The 27,525-nt window shown below is 47.5% G+C and overlaps 1 protein-coding gene across 1 annotated transcript in view; it reads right to left on the bottom strand.

Moving 5' to 3' along the window:
* Window positions 1-27,525, bottom strand: part of EPHB1 (EPH receptor B1) — a 317,259-nt gene that overhangs the window by 103,739 nt on the left and 185,995 nt on the right. Inside the window, exon 5 of the mRNA XM_052645625.1 lies at window positions 21,317-21,652. Within this exon, the coding sequence (XP_052501585.1) occupies window positions 21,317-21,652 (336 nt within the window). The remainder of the gene's footprint in view (window positions 1-21,316; window positions 21,653-27,525) is intronic.

Consider the following 27,525-nt stretch of genomic DNA (forward strand, 5'->3'; position numbering starts at 1 on the left):
ATCTGGGACTTTGCCCACTTCCCATTAGAGACCTTGTGATGTCTGTGAAAATGCGCCCCTCAGAGCTCCTACTCCTGGGAGCATAACTGACTAATGGCCCCAGCTGCAGCATTCTGTGATACATCACTGCATCCATGTGGAATGGTTTCCCACACGCTGCTCCCACCCAGTGACTGAAAGTGGTGGGGATGCTATGGCAGGTCCATTCTTAACTCTTCCGATGGGTGACTTATGCTCAAACACGCCCCACTGGACTTCCCAGCACTTCCCTGCAACTCATGTCTGTCTAAAGCTCTTCCCACTCAATTCTTCTTCCTTCCCTCTCTCTCCTCTAGAGGGATCAGATCTTCATTGTGGTCTGATAGCTCTCCCAGCCTCCTCTGGCCTTCACCCCACTTTCCCAGTAAGTCTTTGGTATATCTGGTTTCATCGTGGCATCTGTGAATGGAGGACCTGAATTGATGTAGTTCTGAATCCCCTTATCAATTATTCTCTGCCAGCCCTGCTGTATCCCTTGGGACGGGAGGTTCACTGACTCCAGGAGTTGCTGCTTCATGCCTGCGTATCTCTCACCAGTGTGCACGTCTTCCTTATCCTTATCTGAAATATGTCTTGGAACTTCCCACTGGTCTCAGTTCTGCCAACTGAAGTAATATAGAATGTTCCCTCTTTCACAGAATGGCTTGTCAAATAGCTAAAGAAACTAGTTAGGTCTCCCCTGAGTTTTTCCTGCTGAAAAGAATGGCCAGATCCTATGGAAATTTCTCCCATGATAGGCTGCCACCTGAGGTGGCTCTCTTCCAAATGAGGCTTGTTATCTAAATCTCTTTAGGCACAAGGCCCTGAGGTGAATCCAATTCTCTCACTGCTGTTTGAACAGCAAAGATTAGAGTAAAACTAATATCTACCATGATCTGTGTACTATGCATCTATTCATATGACCATAAGCGTTTGCTTCAAAAACACATACCTGCGATTGGATTTTGAAACCACAGTCAATATAACCTTTAGGTTTTCCCATGGTATGCTCCTCATCTTTTGTCTATAGAGTTGGCTTTTTGCTTGGACTACAGGGATTTAAATGTACCTTCATGGTGTCAAATTTGGCCTATTTGTCAAGTAAGTGGAAATAATTTTTGATCCTGACTCAACTATCACATGCATCTTCACTTCCTCCCAACTTAGGATCATGGCCCAGATCCACTTAATTAACTATTTAAACAAGTATTTACTGAGTATCTGTCATGTGCCAGTAATCATTCTAGGTTCTAGAGAGTCCACAGTGAACAATTAACATTTTCTGTCTTCACAGAGCTTATTTTCTAGTGGAGGGATTCAGAGACTAGACATAGTAAATATATAAATTACAAGGTATGTTAAAAATCTCAAGTACAGTGGGAAAAAAATGGAGCAGAGGAGAAGGGATACAGAATGGTATAATGTAGGAGGCCAGCTGGGGAGGGGCTGCAATTCTGAATCAGGTGGTCAGTCAGGCGCTTCCTGAGGAGCAGGTGTTGGAGCAAAGGATGAAGGAGGGAAGACAGGAGGCAGGTGGATACTTGGGAGGAGAGCCCATGAGATGGAAATGTCAGGGCAAAGGTTCTGATCTGGGAGCAGCCAGGCAACAGGAAGAGCCAGTGGGACCGATGCAAAGACGAGGCCACAGGTGGTAGGGCTGCAGGGACACTATAAAATAGGACCTTGGCTTCTACTGAGAGAGACAGGGACTCATGAGAAGGTTCGAACAGGAGAGTGACATCATGTGAGTTTCATGTATCACCCTCTGTTGTGTTGTACGTGGAGTGCAGAGGCTGTGGGAAAGCTGAAAGAACTATCCTAACACAATTGCAATAGTCCAGCCAGAAGACCATGGTGACTTGGACCAGGCTCGGAGTGGTGGAGGCAGTGAGAATGGGGATGGTCAGATTCTGAATAGACTTAGACTATCTCAGTGGATGTGGGATGTGGAAGAAATAGAAGAGTCATCACGATTCCAAGGTTTCTGGTTTGAGCAGCTGGGAAGTTTTTGGGTAGGGGCATAAGTGAGATCAGGGAAGACACTGATACAGGCAGTCTGGAAGGAAAGGGCAGGTGCTCTACTTGGGACCTGCTTGCTTTGAGACATCTAGGATGTACCAGACTAGTAGTTGGCTGAGGACAGATGCACATAGAAGAGGTCCAGACTGAAGATATAAATTTGAAGTCATCAGTATATCGTATCAAAAGCACCAGAAATGACAGAAATGACCAAGAGAAGGAGCAGAAGAGGTTATACAGTCTAAGATTCAGGAGATGAGGGAAAGCTGCCAAGGGGCCTGAAACGAAAGACCAGGGCTCTGGAAGGAGAACCAGACAGAGTGATCGCCTAGAGACCAAGCAGCAGTGTTCCCAGGAGGACAGGATGTGTGCGGTGCCGCTGCTGAGTTACTAAAGTAAAACTAGGCACCAGGTATGGATTTGGTACAGGCTGGATTGTTAACGGTGGGGGTGGGGTGGGAGTGGGGGTTGACTGTTTCTCTGACACCTGTGCTCACTGCGTGCAGAGCCCCAGGAGAGGATAAAGCTGCTTCAGGGAGAGTAAGGCTGTATTCTGGAGTTTGTAGAGTTGGTCTGGGATCCTGCTGTGTCCACCAGGATGGGTGGGAATGGCCTCCTTGAATCTTCTCCCCACTGTCCCAACCCCTGCCCCCGTCCATCACACTGAAGGGGCTGCCCTTTCAGTCCTCTGGGGAAACAGGCTCCTTTGACCTGATGTTACTCATGTCAGGGCCACACAGATTTTCAGGATCCTTCTGCCTCAAAAGCTGAAGCATAATGTATTAAAAATTGGAAAGATTAATCCCAATGACCTGAGGATTTTGATGGGCTTGGTTCTTTTCTTTGCCTCTAACCCCTGGAAAGCCATCATTCAAAACTCAACATATTTACCACCCATGGTGCCAGGCCCCTGCTCTAACCACTCAGGACAGAAGGACAAGTAAAGTCACTGTCCTGCTTAAAGGTCCTGGTTGGGGTCAAATGGCAAAAAAAAACTCTCGTAGGGTGGGTTGATCCAGACTCAAAGGAGTCAAATCCACGGACATGGACAGGAATGCCCCTGTGACAGAGGTGGCAAGGACCTCCTGGTAGCCCCTCAGCAGCACACAGACCCAGGAGAAACTGCCAGAGGGCAATCCACCTCGGCCAGCATTTCTCAGATCTATGGTGATGACACTGTGGTCACAGACCCCATGGCAGGCTGTTTATCCTCATATAGGTCATTCTAAATGTCTTACCTTTTAATTGAGATGGGATTTTGCACAGGGGAGAAAGTGGGGAAGTATTACTCCACCTCCCTGAAGATCAGGGGCAGCGCACATTTGGTATTCTGCCATCAGTCATCACTTACAGTGACAACTTCTTTTTCCTTCAAGTGCAAATGCCACCTCTAAATCTCATGTTTTATATGCAAGAAAATCTTCAGACCAAACAAAACTAAAAAGTGCTCAGGTATTCATTCAAATACCAATTGCTTTTAGTAAAAGCAGATGTAAGATAGGAGGGAAAATTAATTCAGAGTAAGATAGGAGGGAAAATTAATTCAAAGCAGCAGCCCCTGGAACCCCAAATACAATGGTTTGAACAGTACACCCTGGCCAGCTGTCTTTTCTCATAAACCTGCATCTCAGATGAAGGGATAGTTTCACTGAATTCTTGAAAGAATTTCTTCTTCACAAGCACACAAATCACTTTTGACTAAACTAAACATTCTACAGAGAGAAAGAAATGAAAATTATTAAAATTTAGCAAGTAAGCAAATATAGACCTTTCTTTAGAAAAAGAAAGGACAAAGAATCAATTTAGGGGCTATTTGGAAAGAAGGTACTGATCAAGAAAGATGTGTTTGCAGACACAGAAACCAGATTGGTGCTTGGCAAGGGGGAAGAGTGCTGGGCAGGGATAAACCGGGAGTTTGCGATTAGTAGCTATGAATGCTTACATATAGGCTGGAGAAACAACAAGGTCCTACTGTATAACACAAGGAATTATATTCAATATTTTGTGATAAATCATTATAAAAAAGAATATATATATATATATATGCATGAAAGTGAAAGTTGCTCAGTCGTGTCCAGCTCTTTGCAACCCCATGGACTATACAGTCTATGTAATTCTCTAGGCCAGAATACTGGAGTGGATACGCTTTCTCTTTTCCAGGGGATCTTCCCAACCCATGAATCAAACCCAGGTCTTCCGCATTGCAGGCAGATTCTTTACCAGCTGAGCCACAAGGGAAGCCCAAGAATACTAGAGTGGGTAGCCTATCCCTTCTCCAGCGGATCTTCCTGACCCAGGAATTGAACCGGGGTCTCCTGCATTGCAGGCGGATTCTTTACCAACTGAGCTATCAGGGAGGCCATACTGAGTCATTTTGCTGTACAGCAGAAATTAACACAACACTGTAGATCAACTACACTTCAATACAATTGAAATTAAAAAAAAGAAAGATACGTTTGGCCTAAAGAGACAGTGCTGAGAAAATCCAAACATACTCAAAATTGCCCTGAACTTCTTCTCAGTGAAATAAAGAGGCCAACCCAACAGGAGGCCAGGATCCAAAGAGGAGAGTGGGGAAGCAATGACAAGCATTCCGTCAGGCACTCAGGAAAATCTGTGTGAGGGTCCAAACAGAATCAGAACCAGGGGTGTCTGAATGTATGTCTAGAGTCAATAATAAAAGGCCCTTTAACTGTGTCAGAAGCAGGAAGAGACTTGAACATCATCGGTCCAGGGGCTCAGGGATGGAGAAAATGCAAAGGCAGGTGGGCTGAGTCCTTTGTCTCTGTTGTTGTGAAGGAAGACCTCAGGGAGCCCTTCCTCCCAAACTGCTTTTGAAGCAGACAGATCTAAGCTGGTTATCACATTCAGCAGCGAGAGTGCACAGACTGTTCCTGCCTGAACTGACAAATGAGATGTGGATAAATTGCAGGGATGGGATGGTCCCAGTTGCAAGTTATGAAAGAACTCACATGTGACATGGGACAAGTGTCAGCCCCAACTGGTCACAGGTCACTGCCGGAGGCATCATGGATGACGCCAGGCAGACCACCTACCAGCCCTCCATTTCTAAAGAAGGGCTCCAACAGAGATTGGAGGGTGTGCACCCCTCTGAGATTCTGGCTGGGTCTTGGGAGGGTGGCGTGATTCTGTCTGGAATTTAATAACCCCAAATCTGGACCATGGAGTCTTACTGTGGAGCCTGATTTCCTATCTTGGGTTCTCCTGGACCAAACATTTTATGTTTAAAATATTCCTTGCTTGACCTTTTAATCGAGTTAGAGACTCTAGTCATGTTCAAAGTTTTCTCTGACTCCTTATTTTCGATTTGAGAAAATAAGGGGCAGTTTTCTCCCAATGATTAAGCATCTCAGATTCCAAATGTGAGAATAGATTGACATTTTTTTCCCCTAGGACAATTACTAAGTTCTAAAGCATTATCTTTCCTTATTAAAAATTACTTCCTAATGTCTTCATTGACTTTTATGTCCAAAGAATTCTTTCAACAGTTATCACCATAATCCATTTGGGGATATAATAAATGATGTTAAAATATTTTATTTAAGATAACCAAAGTATTTATCAGTAGGTTTGAAGAAAAATAATAGCAAAACACGCATGCATTTAAAATTAAGCTGATCTATTATATCAACGCTCAATGTTCATTGGAAGGACGGATGCTGAAACTGAAGCTCTACTATGTTGGCCACCAGATGTGAAGAGCCAACTCATTGGAAAGGACCCTGTTGGTGGGAAAAATAGAGGACAGGAGGAGAAGGGGGTGACAGAGGATGAGATGGTTGGATGGCATCATCAACTCAATGGGCATGAGTTTGAGCAAACTCTAGGACAGTGAAGGACAGGGAAGGCTGGCATGCTGGGGTCCATGGGGTCTCAAAGAGTCAGACATGACTTAGCAACTGAACAACAACAACAATCGGAGTGAGATGTTTGAAGAGGTTATGAAAATATGGAACTTGAGTTTTCAGAGTTCAGCAAATCTCATCTAAAGGGGAAAACAGTGTTTCGTCTGCAGGTAGAAAACACGCCAGGGGAAGCCTTGCTGTGAGGCCCTAGAGCGTCACTGCTGAGTCCCCTCTGCTTGGCTTCAGGTAACAAGCTTAGCAAATGTCCTGGAAGACACATGGCCTCTTCAGTTAGGGGTTCTCCTATCTGAACTTCTCAAGGAGGCCCATGGATAGGAGAGTCCATTGCCTCCCTCACAATAACTCAGGCTGGGCTGGCTGGTGCAGCTTTCCTCAGTCCTTCCATGAAGAAATGTTTGCACGGTGGGTGGCAGTCCTCAGAGTGACCCTTCAGAGTGATACAGCTGCCCCCGCCTGAACAGTGTCCACGTGAGGTGGTTTATCACCGCTTCTACCATCATGGGCATTGCTGTTTCTAGGACAAATATCCATCATTTGATGAACATTTGGGTTGTTTCCACATTCTGACTATTGTGAATAATGTTGCTAAGAACAGTCATGTGTAAATTTCTGTGTGGACCTATATTTGCATTTCTCTTGGATACACGCCAAGGAGTGGAACTGCTGGGTCACACGATAATACTAACCCCTCTTACTCTTTCTAGAGTAGCATTTCCCAGCTAAATCATCCCTAGACTAATCACCTGCAATACACCATAGACCCCAGCTGTGAGGAAGATAAAAAGGGTGGTGAGGAACGGTAAGGAGGCCAAGTCCCAGCCCAGACCAGTAGCAGTTAGCAAAAATGCAGACAGGCCATGCTCGGGGCCCTAGAGATGCTACAGAGAGAGGGGGGCTCCTATTCTGGCTTTGCCATCTGCTTACTGTGTGGTCATGGGTTAAGGTTACTTAACTTCTTCGGACCTTTAATCCTTCAACTATAAAACAGGAATATTAACCCTGATGTTTTCAAATGTTCCGAGGATGTGCCCTGTGTGGTCCATTGCTTCTTCCAACTTGATCCAGTCTGCCAACACAGGGGACTTGGCAACCAGCCCAAAGTCTCCTTCTGGGTCCACCACTGTTCACAGATGCAAATCAATCCCTGGGCATAGGTCCTCAAGGTAAATGTGAAAAGCACAACTCCGTGACAGGCCTTGGGTATTTGTGTGATAAATATCTTTGAGGGGATAAATAAACATGTCAACCCAGTCAGAGTGGAGCGATGAATAAGAATGGGCTTAGAGACCAGGAAGGCTAACAGCAGGGTTCCCCGGAGGTTGGTGTGACAAATGCTCCGGAAGAAAGATGGTTTCCTGTAACATCTCAGGATGGCCTGCAGTTTTGCTGGGAAGTAACCTACGAAATAAACGATAGGGTGTCTGTCCTTGAGGACAAGGAGAGCTCGTGACTGTGGGGAGGGGATGGACCCAACCATCCGGTGGTGCGAGTCAGGCCCAGGAGTCATGGACGGTCCCTTGGCTCTGTGCCCACATTTCTTCTGGTCTGGTCACCCACATTGACTGACACGTAACATCCTGTCCCTGATCCTTGTCTCCCTCTGGGCCTCTTCATATTATAGTACAGCCAGATTAACCATCCCAAAGCTCATTTTACCTACTTCCTTGATGCTCCTAAACATTCATTGGATCCCCACTGGAAAGAGATCTCTAACATTTCACAATGTGACAGCGTCTGGCCAGTCCAGGCTGCCTCCCACTCTTCCATCCAAGGAACCAGCCGCTCTCATCTCACCGCTCTACTTACGGATCCCAGCAGCACTCAGCTTTGGGAATCTCTGCCTGCAGAACCAACCCCTCTGCCCACCTCTCTTCATAACCCCACCAAGGCCCAGATCACGCCACTCACTGCCCTGGCTTAGCGTGTCAGATCACGCCCACCAGTGTCCCTTCCTACCTCCCAACTCAAAGTCCTTAGTTTTAATAATGCTCATTGGGCTGTAACTACCACCTTGGGACACAGTGCACTGGGACCTAACTTTCCAGGTGATCAGCTCTGCTCTCCATCACTGGAGTAAATTCTTTAGGGCAGAGGTCTTGTTTTTACCCTCCTCCCACTGTGTTAGCACGTAACAGATGCTTAGGAAAAGTTTGCCTTTACTGGAATGATCAGGGGCTCTTCTCCAAAGGCACTAGAAGTAAAAGGGGTCAAAATCATAGGTTTAAAGGCCAAACTTGGACAATAACCTTTAAAGGAGAAAGATGTGGGGTGGGGAGGCAGAATTGTGATTCTGCAGCCTGTACCTGGGAAGGAATATGGAGTGGGGCTGAGTATAGCAGTCCCAGGGGAATGGGGACAGGAGTGCTTCTAGATCACAGAGGCAGGAACTGGGGAGGCTGGGGTCATTCCCATCTCGCTGGAATGTTTCAGCTGAAATGTTACCCTAACATGCATGGTTTTCTAACTTCTTTTCTTTTTAAACTGTGGAATTCTTTCTCTCAAGAAAAGATTCCCTGAAGCATAAAGTGTGAAACAGACCCATGCAGTGCTGCTCTGGGAGATTCAAAAACAGGGGTCCCAGAACCTTGAGGCCAGCCCATTTTCTATCTCCTCCGCCCAGACTCTAAAGGGTTTGTGGAGGGAACCAAAACTGCTGGGCAGCTTCCATCAGTCCCCTTGAGACCTCAGATTAACTTTTCTGAGTTCCTAAAAGGCATTAGTGATGAGGTTGGACCTGAGGAGTTGGGGGTGGTGGGTTATCTTTTTCTTTATATGAAACACACCCTTAGAAAAAACCCCAAATCTATAAATGTCAGCTAAAGCCATCAGACCCAATAGTACCAATGACAAAGAAGAATAATTTGCACACAGAAGAATTGTGCAAGTGATGAACTCTGTGTAGAGGAATCGTGTTTCTTCTGACATCCCTATTCTAGGAGAGAGTTTTGCTGAGAAGGTAATGCTTAGATAACAGGTTCCTCTTCTGTTGATGAAAACTCATTTCATTGCACAAATATGCTTGAATTTTACATTAGGAAGCCTGACTCATTAAATATTTTTGGTGCAGTAACATTTCTGGTCCAACTAGATTAAACAAATAAGCAATTAGTTTGGAGACTGGGTATGAATACAAAAGCAGAATTCATTATTTTTCTAATTGTTTTTCCCTAATGTGGACATTGGCATCTTTGCTTTCACTCTGGGCTCTGCCTTGAGATGACCCAGACAATCCGTCCCAATCTCCCTCAGTACTTTGAGTCCCCTGGGGATAGAGGACTGCTCTGAGTGGGTGGCATCACTTCTATGCTGTTGTAGAGTATTACCTGAGTCTCATCACGGGCTCAACCAAGTGTGAGTGGGGGAGAAGGTGACGGCTTGCAGCCTGGGTGTCTGAGTCAGCCCCACACCCACAGGGAGGCACTTCCTTCAAGTCCATCCACTGAGGGTTTGGTTCTAAGCCAAGGGAGCATGTGACCATGGGGGCTGGGGCCTGGGGCCTGTTCTAGGGGTGTGGGCTTACAGCAGAGGCCTTTGTTTCTGATAATTGCCTCTGAGGTAATTATATGAAATTACCAGATAATTCTCTAGTTCTCTCCTGGAATCATCTACGTGCTAGTTCTCAAATGTATTCCCAGATCAGCATCACCTGAGCACTGGGAAGAAATGCGGCATCTTGAGCCCCACCCCAGACCTACTGAATCAGAAACCCTGCAGGAGGAGCCCAGCAACCTGTGTTTTAACAAGCCCTTCAGGGGATTCTGGTGCAAGCTCAACTTTGAAAACTGTTTGTCGAGAAATCAGAATGTTACATTTTAAAAGGACATCCGGGGTTATTCAGTTTTCTGTCAATTCTTACAATTTATGGATTATAGCACTGAGGGAGAGAGAGAAAGCTGACTTCCTTGTCCCTAGCGAGCTAGAGCAGAGTCTGAAACAGCATGGTTCCTGCCCCTGAGACAGCCTCTCTCTCCCCTCCCCATATACTCAAGCGCCTAGCATCTTCAGAACCCCTGGAGGATGCACAGCATGGGGAGGGTCACATAATTCATGGTTGCAGAGATCAGGGGTTCCACAGAGGTGAACGTGCGCAGATCCCTATGCTAGGAGGGTAAGACATCCTAGTGAGTGTGTCCTGGGGCTGCTCTGCCTGCTGGGTCACCCCTCCTGGCAATTTCTCTCTCCTAGGGCAACCAGAAGTTACGCTGGTAAAAGGAAGTGACCCTGAATGCTGTGCCCCATGGCAGCAGGAGGCTGTGAAGGGAAGTGTGAGTGATGCAGGGGTCCTTGTCAGGTGATATCCATCCTAGGCAGGGGCCCCAGGGTGGCTTGTAGGGCGGCTGGGGCAGGCCGCTCAGCTCCACCTCCCACAGACATGTCAGCCTTTGTCCTGTGGGACCAGAGCGATGGTAGCTCTGAGTTGCTGAATGCTTGATCACAGGAGGCACCAAAGGGGAGAGCAGATGACGCCCCGTGTGCCCTCTCACTCCCTGATTCTCACCCACACACCTGCAGCAGGGCACCTACCGCCACCACCTGTCATCACCGCACTGACACCAGAGAGGGGAGCCATGCCTGCAGCTCCTGCGACTCTCCTCCCTGGGCCTGGAGGTCAAAGTCTTCTGGCCTCAGGGCCAAGAGGTCCCCTGCAGGCAGGATTCCATGGGCACTGCCCAGCGGTGAGCCATCCCTACACCCCATTTCCACCATGTTCGGAGCCTCCATCCCCTTGACCTTGACTTCCTCCTTCACCACCCTGCACACCTCTGCCCTGGGCCCTCCAAATGACTGCTCAAGAACCAAAAAACTCCCCATGGCCTCCAGCAGGCTCTTTCCAGAACATTCCCTCCATGTCTTCCTTAGGGAACAGTAGCTCCCCTGCAGACCCCTCCATCCTGTGGCTTTCCCCAGCATGGTGCTTACGACTTCATGCCCAGCACACCTCAGGGTCAGGAGGTGGGCCGTGTCCTCCTTGTGCCCCATCCACCTGCACCCTCTGCACAAATGCCCTTGGGCTGAACCGCTGCTCCCCGAGTGATGCTCCCACATCACTCCCTGACTCACTGAAGCCTTGGGCTTCTCTCTCTGTCATCTTCCCAGTCTGTGCCTCGCCCTCCTGTAGGTAACTCCAAGGTCCACCTGAACAGCGCACACTCACTCCCCAACCCCCACAACTCCTCCAAATCTGCCCCTTCCTGACATTCACTTGGACCTGGCCTAGCCTGAAGTTGCTCCAATTTCAAAGCCACACAGCAAGTACACTTTTTGAATGCAAGCATCCTGCCCACGTGGGGCAACCTCTGATAACTCCACCCCCACACAGCCTTAACTGGTTCTGCAGAGCCCTATCCTAATTCGTATCCTGCTTCATCCAGCTTGGGTTGCATTTTGCAATAGTGTAATCGACAATACTCCCCTAAGCAACAGGCGTGAGTTGCCTTCATCTTTCCACAGCATACAACCAGGAAAACCCAACCTGAGAGAGACCCACCATCCTCTTTCTATAGGGCCTGCTCTGAGCAGCCAGGTTCTGCTGAGAAAGCCACACAACAGGGCAAATGGGCAGCTTTGTAAATGGAAGATCACAAACTTCAAATGAGCCTTCAAAATACTTTCTAGAAATGCTGAATTTCTCTGGTCAATTCCATCTCCCCTTCTCTGTAGTGCACTGCCTAACATTTTTCATTCTCCTTCAACCCCAAAGCCTCCTCTCTCATTCTCAGCAACCAAGCTTATCTCCCACCTACAGAGAAAATAGAAGACTGAATGTCCAACTGCGTAAATAATACCTCTGCTTGGGCACTCAGAATCTCCACAAGTGACACAGGCGCAGAACCCAGCCCACCATCCCTGTGCCCTTCTGGGAGCCCCTTTGCGTCTCCCACATATTTGCAAATCAGCCCTTCGTTCTCCTGCTTTGGTTCCTTTGATTTCCATGTAGGCTGCCTGAGGAGCCCATAGAAAAGCTGCTCACTGAGCCAGATTTCCAGGGCCCTCCCTGGGGAGCTGTGGGCTTATGAGAACTCAGTTCCCCTCTGTTCCCTCAGGCAGCACCCACTCAGCCTCCTGGAGCCTGTCTCCCTGCTGAGCTGCAGCACCTCCTCAGAGCCTTGGGGCTACCTGTCTGAGCCTTGAACCTCAGTGACCCTTCAAGGCCTCCTTCCTTGCCTTCCTTGTCTTCTCCTCCTTTTAGGGCATCAGATGAGCCGTCAGACACCAGAAGGCCCTGTCTCCACCCAGCACCCCCAATACCCAGCTCCTCACAAGCTTCCCTCCCCAAATACAAACCCGTTCCTGTGAACAAATGGCAGCCCACTGGGTCAGGAAACGCCACCAAACTGTGAACATTATGTCAGGCCCAAGAGGACTTCCTGGGACACGGGACACTGCTTAGAAGTACAGGGATTACTGGAGCCATGAGACCTGGTCTTTTCCCTTAGGAGCCCTGGTCCATCAGGAGAAATACAGTCCACGTGCACAAACAACTCGTGCACATCTAAGAACTCATGCATTGTCCTTACAACTAGTACAGCTCAGATGACAACGCATGTATGGGGATTTTCTGTGGGGCTCACAGGGTCATGAATGGGTGCTTGTTCCCCTGAGCTTTCCTGGATACAGAAAGCATTTGTTGTGTCCAGAAAAAAAGACAGAACGGAAGAAACACAAGCACATATTTAAATCTCCAGGGCTCAATACTACAGCTGATGTTGCCCTGCAGCTCAGCTCTCTGAGGAAACTGAGCCCCAGGCCTGGGATGCTGGCAGAAAGTGCCCCTTGCACTAGAAGAAATCTGGGGTCCAGCATTGCCTTTATTTACCCGGAATACTTAATGTGTCTTTTTTCCCCATCTTTCATATCCGCTCAGAGAAGATGTTAATTTTCTGAAATTAAACACTTAGCTTGATTACTGTTTTGTTAATTGCTGCATTCAAAAACCCCTGGTGCTTCTGCCTGTTTAACATGGATAGTGCTGTGAAAATGATAGGCGCAGAGCTGGCGTGCAGGTGGACAGACAGCAGCCCTGGAATGCCACCCTGACATCCCCGCTGGTGCCTGCTGGAGCAGCTGGGGCCCTGACTGTAGGGGAGGGGGCAGTCCAACCTCAGCGTGGCTGAGTGTCTCCCACACATGGCTGTGCTTTGGAAGAACATTGCACCCAGGAAGTCCAGGTCTCAGCAACATCTGAGAGAATGTGTGGTCTCAACTCTAATCACAGTGCCTACCCAGAGATGCCAGAGGGAGGAAACACCACAGAGAGAACACAAGCTATACCATTTGTTGATGTCTGAGATGAATTTAATAATGACTGAGGCATCCATTCATACATTCATTTGATAATTTATTAATTCATTCAATGAACATTTCTCAAAAGCTATTATTTCAGGCACCTAGCTAGACACGGGGGAATCATAGCCACACAGATGAATATAGGACCCAACTCTCCTGGAGATGACAGTCTGTTCACGGAACTGATATTTGCCAGAGGAGCAAGGAACAGGCTCATTTGCCTGGGCTACAAAGCAGACAGAAACTATCTCCTGCTCCAACTGGAGGCTCCCTCTGTAAAGAGAGTGAAAACAATCTCATTTGGACTTTGAATAGGGGAGGAACTTACTACAGTTCACTGCCAGCCATCTCCTTTTCACCTAACAAACTCTGTACATAGAGCGCTTGGCCCAAGAGCTAGTAAAATGAGCAAACAGGTCCCCAGGGCCCATGGGGCCCTCCAGTCACCCTCAGAGCAACGCAGCTGTTCGCAAGCTGTTAGCAGCATCCCTAGGCATTGCTTAGGGCTGGAACGGGGAGCATGCCTATGCCCAACCACCGAGTGTCCCAGCACGTGAAATCTGTCCATAAGAAGTTCCTACTGGTCGGATAATGAATAATATAATATCCCACCCAGTACTGTCTCTGTGTGGGCTTCCCAGATGGCGCTAGTGGTAAAGAATCTACCTACCAATGCTGGAGATGCAAGACATGCAGATTTGATTCCTGGGTCAGGAAGAGCCCCTGAAGAAGGAAATGGCACCCTACCCCAGTATTCTTGCCTGGAGAAGACCATGGACAGAGGAGCCTGGCAGGATACAGTCCCTGGGGCTGCAGAGTCGGACATGACTGAGCAACTGAGTGCAGACACTGTGTGGCAAAAACCTCCCCAGACTGAAAGCTCTGGAGCAGCAGCATGCGATCACATCCTAACTTTCACCAAGTGTGAGCTGGCACTTCAGCAGGCTGTGGAACCCAGAGCTCAGCTGAGATTCCCCCTTGGTGCCCTTCTGGGCCACTGAGCCCAGTTTCCAGGAATGCTGGGGACCAGAACATGAGCTCCCGAAGGCACAGACTCTTGCCTGTGCTGTTTGCTCCTGCGGTCTTCGTGCCTGGAACCATGAATGACACACAGAAGACCTCAATAAATATTTGTCGAGTCAGTGAATGAGAGCCCCTAGAAGCAGAAGACAAGCAATCGGCAAGTGGAAGGCAATCACAAAGACTGTGGTGCGTACACTTCCAAAGGTAACATGCTTAAACAAACAAACAAATCCCCCTCTGAACGTGGTTGAATCTCACTATGTTCCTTTGAGAGCACTGGGGCTCCTGGTAATACCCTACGATCAGTCTCTTACATTTTCCCTCTAGCATCTATAGGGGAGGAAGACACCTGGCTCCCTGCTGACCTGGAAGGATCACTTGCCCACCTGTGGATCACCAGGACATATTACAATCACTACACATCAACCAAACATATGTCGTATGCAAGGACTAAAGAAGCGTGGCAAATATTTATCAAGACTTTATGCTAGTGCTGTGTGGTCCTTCTCTCATGAAGCTGGGGTAGGGTGGGAAGTCTGGTTCTCTGCCGAGATCAGCATCTAGTGCAGAACCTAAGGCTGCCAGCAGTGGGAAGCCCATGACTTTGGTCAAGGGCAATGCTACATGCTGACCTGCTCAGCTCAAAAGACAAGAAAGCCTATTTGCTAATGGCAGGACCTCTCTGAGGCTGCTTGGAAGTTCCTTCTCAATACCAGGGCTTCAGAAACAATAAAAACAACCTTTTTATGATAAGAAAGCAATGAAATGAACTATGAAATTGAATTGAGAGCAGTGAAATTTTCATTGACTTTAGGTTTTTAAAAAACTTTTCCTTATTAACCTCAATGAAAGTTTTCCTTAAAGTCATTCCCATCTTTTTGAAGTTCCAACTCAATCTTCTCTCTGCTCTGGAGCAAATTTCACCTGCTAATTTCAAATGAGACCAGCCCTTAAAAACAGACTAGATTCACCATATGGATCGTAACACTCTAAATTTTCACAGGCAGCAGTGTAATATTGTTTTAATATTTAATTTTGAGATTTACATAATATCTTTCCTCCAAAGAGCTCAATATATTGCAATATCATAAAATTCCTTTTCATATTCAAAGATTATTCTTTATGCATGCAAATACTATATTTAACCAAGGAATAATGCAAATTAGGTGATATGTTCAGAGGAATTGGTGGGCTGGGTAATTCATGTATGGGAAAAGTAGCATCTCTGAGTGTCTTTAATTGTTTGGGAACTTCAAAAATGCCTTAAAATGGACAAACTAGGGGCTTGTGGCGATTGACAGAGTGGTATAGAATTTTTTAAATAAAATTAAGTAACGGCTTGTGTCTGTGTTGCAGGCTCAGGGGATATGTTAGTATTTCACATGCAGTCAGCACAGCAGGCCATATATGAACTGTGTGTAAAATAAACGTCAGATAGAAATGCTGCTGATGCGTAGTACAAGGGAAAAGTGCTGTTTCTCCAAACACAATGAGGAGAGACAGGCGGGCTCCTCGGAGCTGCAGGAGGAGCCCGCTTTGGGCACACACATCCCATTCTATCCTCACCCCCTCCATTAGCCCCTTGGGACACAGATTTCCCTGCTCGCCTTTCTGGTACCTACTCCTTTCGTGAAGAATGGCCACACTGACATCTGTCATTTATCTTACCTAGATGACATCAGTCCCAAACAAAGGGACTCAGGGCTTTGGAAAGAGAAAAACTGGGGGGGGAAAGGCCCAGCAAATTGCTGTCTGGCTCAGGATACATTCTCAGAAATGATGCTCATCTCCCAGTCCATCACACGGTTTGCAAAGTCATTTTCTATCCCGTGTCATTTGCTCGTCACACAGCACTAAGAAACAGGTGTCATTACTCCCATCTTACTGGGAAGAAAGGAGGGATCGTGGCAATTCAATGGATTTGGGTGAGTCACGTGAGGAGCAGAGAGAGGGACCAAGCCCAGGACTCCCCGCCCACTGCACAGCCACCACCATGAGCCCAGGAATCAGGAAAGGTGACTGCCCCATGGTGGGATGAGATGGTACATCACAGCACACTCACCATTTAGGCCTGAGTAGATCAGATTAGCTCTTTGAGTCTATGGGCAAGTCACAGCCAAAACGTCAGATCCAGAATTGGATTTGTTTGCCTCTCAGGTGTTTTAAGATTTTCTAGTTACTTGTCAACATTTTTAATCTGGGTTTTCAGTTTCTAGGATCTGGCAGCACTGGGTATGGCACCACTTGCTGGAGCTGAGTAGGGGCTGCTCCTTTCTCCCTGTCAGTTCCCTGCGGCCCCCACCCCTCCCTCCTGACTAGCCCTGGGTGGCTCCTCTCCATTACCTTCCTGGCCTCAGGGGTCTTTGAGTGTGCTCTCTCTGGCTTAGATGCTCCCAAATTTACTGACTTTATTTTACCACACTACAAGTTGATTTTATGGATGTGCTGGTCTGGTTTGTCTCATTTTTTCCAACATTTCCTCCAAGGTCCTCGTCCCCAACTCTGACACTCTGAGTCTAGTTGGCAGAAAAGATAGGTAAAGTTTGTCATTCACTTTAATTCTGTCTGACAGCTGGATGATCCAGCCATCACTCTGAACCTGGGGCCAGGTGCCAGAGAGTGACTGCAGGAGTTAGTGGTGATAACAACCTCTCTGCAGATCGCTGGGCCACTGCAAGAGAGAGAGTTCTACCTGATCTGGTCTATTTTAAACTCAAGGCAGCTGTATTCAGTGCAAGGCTGCATCCCTAAAGACCTCACATAAATCTCAGCTTGCATAATTCATGACCAACCCTGACCAAAGATGATGGACATTTTTTTGACAGCTAAAGTGGCCCAGCTATGTGGCAATAGCTTAGAGGGAGCTTACAACTTACACGGCTCACCATAATGCGATTTTTGATTTGTCCGAGGATAAAATGGCTACAAACCTGAGTATGAAACCCAGAAACATCATTTAGCTGGCTGTGAGAGGCTGAGCAAATTTCAAAAGCACTCTGAACCCAGTTTCTTCACCTGACCCACCTCATTTTTATAAAGAACTTGATAGGGACTTGGAACATTGTAGTTTCTCAAAAAGGGTAGTTCTCTGTCACTGTTTATGAGCTGGATGAGGAGCCTACCCTGATCTTCTCCAAGTAACTCAAGATCCTCGAGTAGTCTGACTATATATCTGACTGGGGTCATCACAGGAGGAGATGGAGGCTCTCTGGATCTCAGGATTCAATAGACCCTTTGGTGCCCCCCAGCCATTCTTGTTTATGATGGAAGAACTATTAATATATCTAATGTGTATCCAACGGACCAAAATATAACTATAAAATCTCCTTAGATCACAACCTTAGGATCAAGAGAAGTGTATTGGTGACTTTCTCAGATAGAATGATGCCAACCATAACCCGTTTCGTCAAGTACAAAAAAAAAAATCGGCTAACACGAGCTGTCTGCCTCCACTGCGTAGGGCTTATGAGAGAGACAAAATGCAGCATCAATGCGGCGTACCTGGGAAGCCCCAAGAAAGAACAGCATGACAAACCCTGACTCCGCTGGAGAGTGAGAATGGCTCAGCCAGCCACCTGTGGCCCATAGCTCCTGAACAAAGGAGGAAGCACCCCAGAGGAGTGCACAGTATCCAAAAACAGATAACGATGTTCAGATCAAGTCCAAAATACTTGCGGCCAACTTGTCCAAACTCTTCCCTCATGTGACCCAAACACCCATTGTCAGGATCCAACTCACCTTGGGAATGATTTGCACCCCTTAACAACTGCACACCTATCTCACATCTCCATCCACAGGCAGGGGAAGCCTTCAATGGTTCAGTATCCCAGAAAAAAATTGTGGAAGATAACCAGGTTGCACACTGAGGTCCCCTCCCCTCAGCAGGATGGCACTGTCTGGCTCTGGATAACCCCTCTGTGTGTGTAAGCTGTGACATGGGGAGCCCAGAGGCACCATCCATCTTTCAGGGCAGGAAACTGAAGGCAGAGGCAGAATGGATGGCCTGCTGACCCTTCTTCTAATCCTAGATTCCTCAAGCCATTGGAAGTCTCTGTTTCCTTACTGGAAAAATTGGGAACGATAACACAGAAGCCACAAAGTAATTATGAAGATCAAATGAGTCCATGTATTCCAAAACTGTCAACTCAAAAGAGACACAAACATGAATAATAACTATTACTCACCTACTCCTTAATCAGGACCTGCTTAGTAGTCTTCCATCATTTCAGTTCGGGCTGTTCCAGGAAGGGAACAGATGCTCAACGAACACTTAGCAGTTGCCTTAGTGATTGACTCCAGGACTACTCCTGGTCAAATTCTTTACCTGCCATCTATCTGAAAGTGAAAGTGTTAGTTGCTCAATTGTGTCTGACTCTTTGCAACCCCATGGACTGTAGCCCACGAGGCTCCTCTGTTCATGGAATTCTCCAGGCAAGAGTACTGGAGTGGGTAGCCCTTCTCCCAACCCAGGGATCGAACCCAGCTCTCCTGTGGAATCTTTACCATCTGAGCCATCACTCATGACCCAAATAGTAGGAGAGATGTGGTCACAGGTACTGATAAGGGGTCACAATACACCCAGAGATGAGGATAGGGAGGATGAACTGGATCTTGCCAGAGTGGAAGAGCTCTGGGGTGCCCTGGAAAGGGGACAGAAATGTCATGACTTCTTGGTGATAGAGGGGTTCATCTACCTCATCCCTTAACAGATTTGAGTGAGTCACTAGGAATCTTTTGATGGTATTCGTCTCTCTTTCATCTTTTATAAAATCTGGAGCTTCCATTCACGTTCTTAAAGTCCTCTTGCAGAGGTACAGGCTCAAGTGTTTATTTTGAAAGTTCTCATCTTTTTAGACAAATTCTCTTTTGGTTGAAAATAATTTGCATTCACGTGAGGATTCACCAAAGCAGCACATTTTTTCTTATCCATAGGATAAGAAATCACTGGTTAACCTGATCTTTATTTTATAATAACCATATGCCATGAAGAAGCAGTTGCAGTTTTACCTCATCGATCATAAACTTTCTGACACCTTCATTCCAGAATTCCCAAAAAGAAGTCATTGATTGGATGGTGACAGTGGGGCCAGGACTACAAAGTCAGGAAAAGTTAAGAATAAAGGGCCCATCAGAGGGGGAACAAAGGACATGAGAAATGCTTCTGGAAGGGCCAATGGCTGAGGATAAAAATAAATATTTTGAACATTGGTAATGCAGGGTCCCTTGTAGGAGCCCTGGTATCTCGGCCCCACACAGCCTGGGAAGGTGCAGATGGCAAGACAAGCAGATGGGCAGGTTCGGGAATAGCAGGGTAAGGGAAGGGAGGGGCAGAAAGCAAAGCAAACCAATATAAGTGGCAGGTTTGTTCACACATGCTTAGAGAGAGAAAAGACAGCCAAGCCCAGCGTAACATGACAGCCTGGCAGGATTATTATTCCCAGAAGCTGGGACACTAAAATATTTCAGCCAGTTTTCTGCCTTAAACTCTCCAAGGGAAATACTGCTAACAAAGGCTGCCCATGTTACGTGCTTATCATGATGCAGAAATTACCATTTCCTTCTCTTCGGGTAAGACAGGCTGTCACAACCTTTGTCTCCATGGCACTGGGGCTGTGGTCACCAGCTGGAGGCTTCCACACTTCCACTCTTATTTTCTCACTGCACACGTATGCATGTAAACACGTGACCGCACGCATACATACAAACACGCACACACGAACACACACATGCTCTCAGCAACAACGCAGCCATCTGGACAGCCATGCTCTCTGATGACACCTTTTTTCTTCTCCATTCTGACAGATTAAACCCAAGAATCATCTGCCATCAAAGATGCCTGGTATTAAAAGAGGCAGAACAAGTCTCAGGACTGGGGGGAGGGGGCGATGAGGAGGAAAGGATGGAGGATAGAAGAGGTCAAGAATTGGGAGCTACGTGGAAGGAGAGAGAGCTCAGCTCCTGCTATTCCACTAACAAGCTGTCCTTTTAGAATTTGCTGATTGAGAAAAATCCATAATTCCAAGTAAGATCATGGTCCACTGCCTATGATTCTCATCATTGTCTATAAGAGGTGATCTTAATGTCCCCTTTGCAGCCTTGAACCTTCCCCCCAGGGGGGACATTGCTCATTTCTCTATTTCCTTTGGTGTTTGCTGCATGAGTACAGCATATGATGCTTGGGATACACCACCTTGCAGCTCCACACTTTGTGTCTGCGCCCTGGAAATTTTTCAGTTAATGAGTTTCATGGGAGGAACAATGGTGTCCAAGTGTTACTGTATCCCTCACACTTTTAATCCACAGCTCGGCACACAGTAGATGCTGAATAACTGTCTCAATAATGAGGGAATAAATAAATAAATGAGTGAGTACATGAATGGACTGATTAAATGGGTTTTAAAAACTGGATTGTTGCAAGAGGTGTGAAATGTAATAAAAGGAAAAGGTCACAAGAGAAAAAGACATGGAAATAGAGAAGAGAAGAAAATGTATTCTGAGCTATGCGGTACAGGGATGTACTGGCCATCAGGATCGATCTATTATAAACTGTCTGAAGTCTCTATAACAGTGTAGCATTCATCTGAGCACGCTGTAAAGGAGAGTGCACTCTTGAATTACATGGGTTTAATTGAAAAATAATCTATGAAGGCAATACTGACAAGATTTCTGGGACGTTGCTTTCATTGGGTTTTCTAAGAAAGCAACACTGGTGTTCTCAAGATTGTACAGTGCTTCTGCCCATCCACCCACCTACCCATCCATCCATCTGTCCATCTGTCCATCCATCTTTCCAAGGATGTTCCTTGAGCCCTAGCTGAATGTGCAGAGCACTGGGTCCTGCGCTAGCCTGAATATACATCTTTGCTTCACAGGAAAATCCCTCAGAATCCAGCTCACTCTCAGAGGTGAAACCCTACCTCTCCAGGGTCTCAAATGCCCATCACCTGATACCTTCACTGCTGGGAGGAGGCCTGGGGGCAGACTAACGGGTTGAGTGTGGCTGCAGCTTTGTTCCTGCACAGAGGTGGCAAAGTGTCAGCCCCACAGACAGACAAAAGGGGCACAGACACCTCCAGACTTACCAGCTTGGTTTGTGGTGATGTTGACAGAGACATGCTGTGGGGGAAAGGGACTCTTGCTGGAGACCCCATTGACAGCCTGGATGTCAAAGGTATACGGGGTATGGGCCCAGAGGCTGCTGATGGAGACGCGACACTCGGTCAGGCCCAGCTGCCTGGGCACGAACTCCACGTTGTCGTCACAGCGGGAGCAGCTCCGGCGGTCTGCCCGGCACTTCTTACAGATGATGTTGTAGGTCACGTCATCCCGCCCACCCGTCTCCCGAGGAGGGTGCCACTCCAGAATGATGGATGTCTCATTGACGATGGAGATGACATTGCGGGGACCTGATGGGACACCTGTAGGGAGACAAAGAAAGGCCCAGTGAGGTTGGGTGGAAGCTTGGCCGGCTTCTCTCCATCCCTCTTTGGTGTGACCCCACCCTCCTCAGATACATATATCCCCTCTGCTCCCTCAAATCCAAACAACCATGTCCCGATCCTTTCTGAGAAAAAAGGACAGACGGAGATGACAGCCTGTTGCCAGCTCCCCATTCAGTCATCCCAGTGAGGCTTTCCTTCTCTGAATCATGTCTGCCAAGGGAGAGGAGGATGGAGGTCTTGGATACAAGCCCTTTTGTTCTCAGGACTAAGCTGCCTCCTCCAGGCAGCTTTAGCATCAGTGACATGTATGTATATTGGACTCTTATTGGATTTCATGTCTCTTCTTAACTTGTGGAGAACTCAAGGGTTGGAGGACAGGAGTCACCTCTCCTAGGACTCAACATATTCAGGCATCTTGCATACAGTGTCACACAACCTGGGATCTATGTGGTTTGTGCATGGCAGTGGGAGTGTTTCTCTGCAGGATGGGCTTCCAGAACACCTGGAGAAACGAATATTCACATTGTACAAGCTTTGGTGCACGAAGCCATGTTGGGTAGGAGACCCACACGGCCACTATTTCTTACCCCATGATACAAGAAGAGTATAGGGGTTTGTCCCAGACACTCTGCTAGCTACCAGAGCTGGTCTTAAGCTGATATGGGACTCCAAATGTTGGTGGTCAGATCTGTTCATGGAAAACAAGAGATCTGAACAGACCGTCTCTCCTACAAACTAGGCAGGCTCACTGGGACTCAAGGAGGGCAGCCTCTTTCCTCTGGACAGTTCCATCCATGGCTGCTGTTCACACACCTGCAAAGGCTGAGATGCCTTGTTGCAAAACTCTAGAAAGCTTGGTTCCTAGTAGGAGGGCAGAATGCTGCTAAATTCATAGCTGCAGTCCTGAGCATTTTGAGATCCAGTTGGAGAATCTCCTGCCCAAGAACAGAATGGATCATAGCCTCTGGTTCCCAGGATGGGCTCTGCTTATCCTCAGTATCCACCTGATGGAAACAGACTCTGCCTGGAAGCCCCTCTTCTGAATGGCAGGCCTGCGGGAGCCACTGCTCTGGATAGTAATGCATTCAGAATTCACGCACGTGACTGTCGCCAGCTGAACGGAGACATGTGTAAAGCGGTTCATGCTGGAAACAGGAATCAAATGCCAACACACAGAATGAGGGAATAACAACAAGGTCGGGGGGCACCAGGGAAGGATTCTGTGTTGAATCAGTCAACAGCAAGCAGAGAGAGCAGAAAGCAAATATTAAATCGGATTCTATTAAAACATGAAAGAAAATCAGTGCTGCACTATATAAAGCTCATTAGACCTGAGCTAAAGCATAGTTTTCATGCATGCTTGTGACAGAGCGGGATTCGTGAAGCATTTTTACTGAGGTCTTGCAAATAGCATTCAAGAATTCCCCACCCATCTGACAGGGATAAACATCCATCTCTTTTGGAATCAGTGCACAGCTAGTACTGGGCAGGCATTGGGGATTGCCCTAGGTGGGCGTGGCCAGCCTTGTCTCACACCACATTCATCATTAACGCCCATATTGGCCAGTGCCTGTCTTAGACCTGTCTGTTCGCTCAGACAGATGGGACTCAGACCACTAGCTCCCCATGGTGAATGCCCTCGCTGTCTGACTCATTGTCACAGCAGACAGCCTAGCCTCAGCCACAGGCCACTGTTTCTCATAGTCATAAAAATTACATTCACCAAGCACTTGTTCCACGCCAGGCATGGGGTAAATCCTTTAACCATATTATCTTGCTATATCCTGTGGCATCCTCTGGTTATCACTCAGAAAGCAGCCTTGGGCGGAGGGGCAGAAACAGTACTGTTAGGGAGAGTGGCCATTCACTCCTCCCATCCTTTGGAGATGCCCCCCCACACCCCGATTCCTGTTACCTCCTCTTGTCCTTGAACTTCAACTTCATCCTCTCCCCTGACTCTATTTTCTCCATTTAAATAAGTCATTGCCATTGAAAACCCAAACATGGTCACCTGGCATATCTTTCTCTATGTTGAATGTCCCCTCTTCACTCTCCAGCCAAGCTTCCCCAAAGTGGAGTCACACATCACACAGGCTCTCCTCTCTCCCTGCTCAACCACCTACAGTCTGGTTTCTCCCCGACTCCTCTGTCATGCCTGCCTTTTTTTTTTTTTTTTGGACAGGGGTAGGGTAGTGTGGGGGGTTCCCTACTTGGCAAATCCAGAGAATTTGGTCCTTACCTTCCTAACATACTGTGTGGTCACTGGCCAGAACATGGGGACCCAACACACTGTTCATCAGCGGCATCTCCTTTCCTCGTATTTTTTCCTTCCTCTATATCTCTATCACCTCACAAAAATGGGTTCCACCAATTTTCCTTCCCTAAAGGAAAGCCTCTAATCAATCCTTCAACATCGCTTTCCATACCTCCCATCTATTCTCATCCACCAGGGTGTGAGTTTCAAAATGTACATGGGATCATATCATTCCCTGCTCAAATACCAGTTATTTAAAAGTTTACCCTCCTTTCCATATCCTTGAAGTCCTCATATGGACTTGCTGCTCTTGATTTCATCTCTGGGTCATATTGTGACCAACAGGAAGTTCCCGCCCTGTCCTGTGCCCACTGAACTCACTTCACATCCCTAAGCATCTGCACTGCATTCTCTTATTTGTCCGGAATTCTTCTCCTTCTATCTACTCGAGGAACTCTTTCTCACCATTCCAGATCCAGCACATTTCACTAGGAGACTTCCCTGATGCTCACAGTCATACACCTCCCCTCTGGGCTTCCATAAGCCCATTTCTGGCTGTGTAACTCAGAATCGTATGGAGGTGAGAGTTGGACCACGAAGAAGGCTGAGTGCCGAAGAACTGATGCTTTTGAACTGTGGTATTGGAGAAGACTCTTGAGAGTCCCTTGGACAGCAAGGAAATCAAACCAGTGAATCCTAAAGGAAATCAACCCTGAATACACATTGGAAGAACTGATGCTGAAACTGAAGCTCCAATACTTTGGCCACCTGATGCGGACAGCCAGTTCAGTGGAAAAGACCCTAATTCTGGGAAAAATTGAAGGCAAAAGGAGAAGAGGGAGGCAGAGGATGAGATGGTGGGATGGCATCACCAATTCAATGGATGTGAACTTGGACAAATTCCAGGAGATGGTGAGGTACAGGGAAGCCTGGCATGCTGCAGTCTGGGGGTTGCAAAGAGTGAGACACGATTTAGCAACTGAACAACAACTCAAGAATCCACCATCACACTGCAATGGGCTCTTCCTAAGCATCCTCACCACACTATGGTGTCCTGGTGAGCAGGGCCGGTAGCTGGTTTGTCTCCATGATTCCCATGCCCAGCACTCTGCCTGGGGGAGGCCCCATTCTACCAGTTTTCGACCTCTGCTCAGTGTACGAGGCTGTAGGTCACACGTGTGCACCCTTCTCCAGCATGAGACAGAAGCCCTGCGGTGGGGCCGAGGGAACATGCAGGAGCAGTGAGGACCCTGTTGTGCCCCTGAGTGGTAGAGTGAAGCGAAAGTCGCTTAGTAGTGTCTGGCTCTTTGCAACCCCATGGACTATACGGTCCTTGAATTCTCTAGGCCAGAATACTGGAGTGGGTAGCCTTTCCTTTCTCCAGGGGATCTTCCTGAATTGAGCCCGGGTCTCCTGCCTTGCAGGCGGATTGTTTACAGACTGAGCCACTGGGGAAGCCCAAGGGGTAGAGGTTTTGGTGAAACACAAGTGGCAGGAGAGAAACTGAACCATCCCTGATCCATCTGCATCCCTGGGAGATGGGGAGACCCACCCTGGTCGATACTTTGTCCAGGTCTGTTCGTTTGCTTCCCATTCAAGAAGAAAAGCAGTGGGTTTCCGTGAATGATGAGTTCTTCATGTTTATTTAAAACAGCCTTCATATGAAGCAAGCACGTCTCACCCATGGCTGCGCTCCAGGGCACACGCGTCTGTGGGCCATGAACGGCGGTCTCTGGGAGCCATGGTTGCTGAGTCCAGGGCTACATAAATCTGAATCCTTTCCTTCCAAGATCAGGAGCAGACTTTAATGGCCCTCCCTGGAGAGCAGACTCAGCCAGCCAGGAGAACCTGAACACCTATCTTGTGGTCTCAGAAGCCAGCATGGTGCCTGGGTTCACAGCATACCCTTGTGGAGGTGGCCCAGGTCTGGGCCACCAACAACTACTAGAACCCCATTCATTCATTATTTGTTTACTCACTCACTCTTTAAATAAATACCCCTGCACTATTGTGGGCACTTGGGAGATAGGATAAAGCAAACCAGATGAGCTTCTGCTCCCGTGGAGTTTACACGGAGGGTGGGGGGCGGGAAGTGACAGAAAAGAATAGAGAAATAAAGAGATAAAGGACACAGAGATAAAGGAGATGAATCCAGATAACAATAAGTGCCAGGAAATAAAGCTGCCCCTAGGCTCAGATTGCCTCCCTGCAATGCTTCGCTCCTGACCCTTTTCCTATGAGGTCCCTTCCAGGACAGGCAAGCCAGGCCCAGTGTCTGGGCAGCTAAAACAATGATGGTTCCCAAGTCCTGCATTGTCCTGATGACAAGGATGCATTTCTGCAAGTAGGTAGCTTGGATCCTCCTGTGTCTGGACAAAGAGTGACCATAGCAGAGTTGGCCTCCAAATAAATCTTCCTAAAGGAAATGTCAGGGCCACTTCCTACTCATCTAGGCTGTAGCCCCCTGTTTGGGGTCCTCCCCCTGCAGAGAGAATTTGTCTAGCACCAGGTCCCCAGCAACATCCTTAGGAAGGAGGCCAACTGAGACCAGCAAAAAAAAAAAAAAAAAAACTTTAAAAGGGGGAGTGGAGAGGGAACCAGAGAGAAAAGAAAATTTGCTTTATCCGTCCTCAGAAGCCCTCAGGAAGTGCGCTGGCAGGGCTCAGAGCCAGGGTCTCCTTGTCTAAGCTCCCTGCTCTCTCGTCCGCGTCCTCGTTTTTCTTAATTACATACAGACAGGCTTTTTGAAGCCTCTCTGATCTGTTGCCACGGTTACTACTGATGAAAGCTTCCTGCTAAAAGGGCTAGGAAAACTCAGTCCTTTTAAAGGATGGGAAAACTGCTGAGCTGTGATTCTCTGGGTAGGAGGAACATTGTGGATTCTGGACTGTGGGGATGGGTCTCCAGGGTCTTCCAGGATGTGCCTGAGAGGTTAGCTCAGCCCACATGAAGCATGGATGGCACTTTGAATTCAGAAAGTTAGGCAGAATTTATCCTTCCAGAGCCATAAGCTACCCCAGTGTTCTCACACTGAGATGAAATCTCCCACTTCTTAATGTGTTTCAGGCCAGATGAATTTTTTTTTTTTAAGAATTGAGAGACAGAGTGGGTGGGAAAGAGTAGATGAGTTTATCTGTATAAAGCTGGAAATAAGAGCACTCTTGAGTAATCAGAGGGGAAATATGCTTAAGACAGGTAAGCCTCGAAAGCCACTTTTATCAGGAATCTTAAAAAAGCCAACATCTAGTTTCAGAATTTAGATGTGAATTTCTGGCTGGTCCAAAGTACAGAGCAGGCAATGTCCAGCTAACTGTGCATTGCTGTTGCTAGGGTTGGTGTCCTTGTATCCCCCACCATGGAGAGCAGGTGAAGATGACAATCACAGGAAGGTGATATACTCCTGGGAGCCCCCCTGTGCAGGCTGGAATTGGACCCCTCTGCCTAAGGCCAGAGATGAGGTCCTCCCTTGTTTGTGAATGACCCCTTGAAGAATCTGATGAAAGCAACAAAGCTTTTCCTGAGGAAAATGAACATGTATTTGAACATATATGCAGGTTTTCAGAGACTCTGAGGGATCTCTGAAACCAACCAACAA

Source organism: Budorcas taxicolor, chromosome 1 (genome assembly GCF_023091745.1).
Source record: "Budorcas taxicolor isolate Tak-1 chromosome 1, Takin1.1, whole genome shotgun sequence".
NCBI classification, from domain to species: domain Eukaryota; kingdom Metazoa; phylum Chordata; class Mammalia; order Artiodactyla; family Bovidae; genus Budorcas; species Budorcas taxicolor.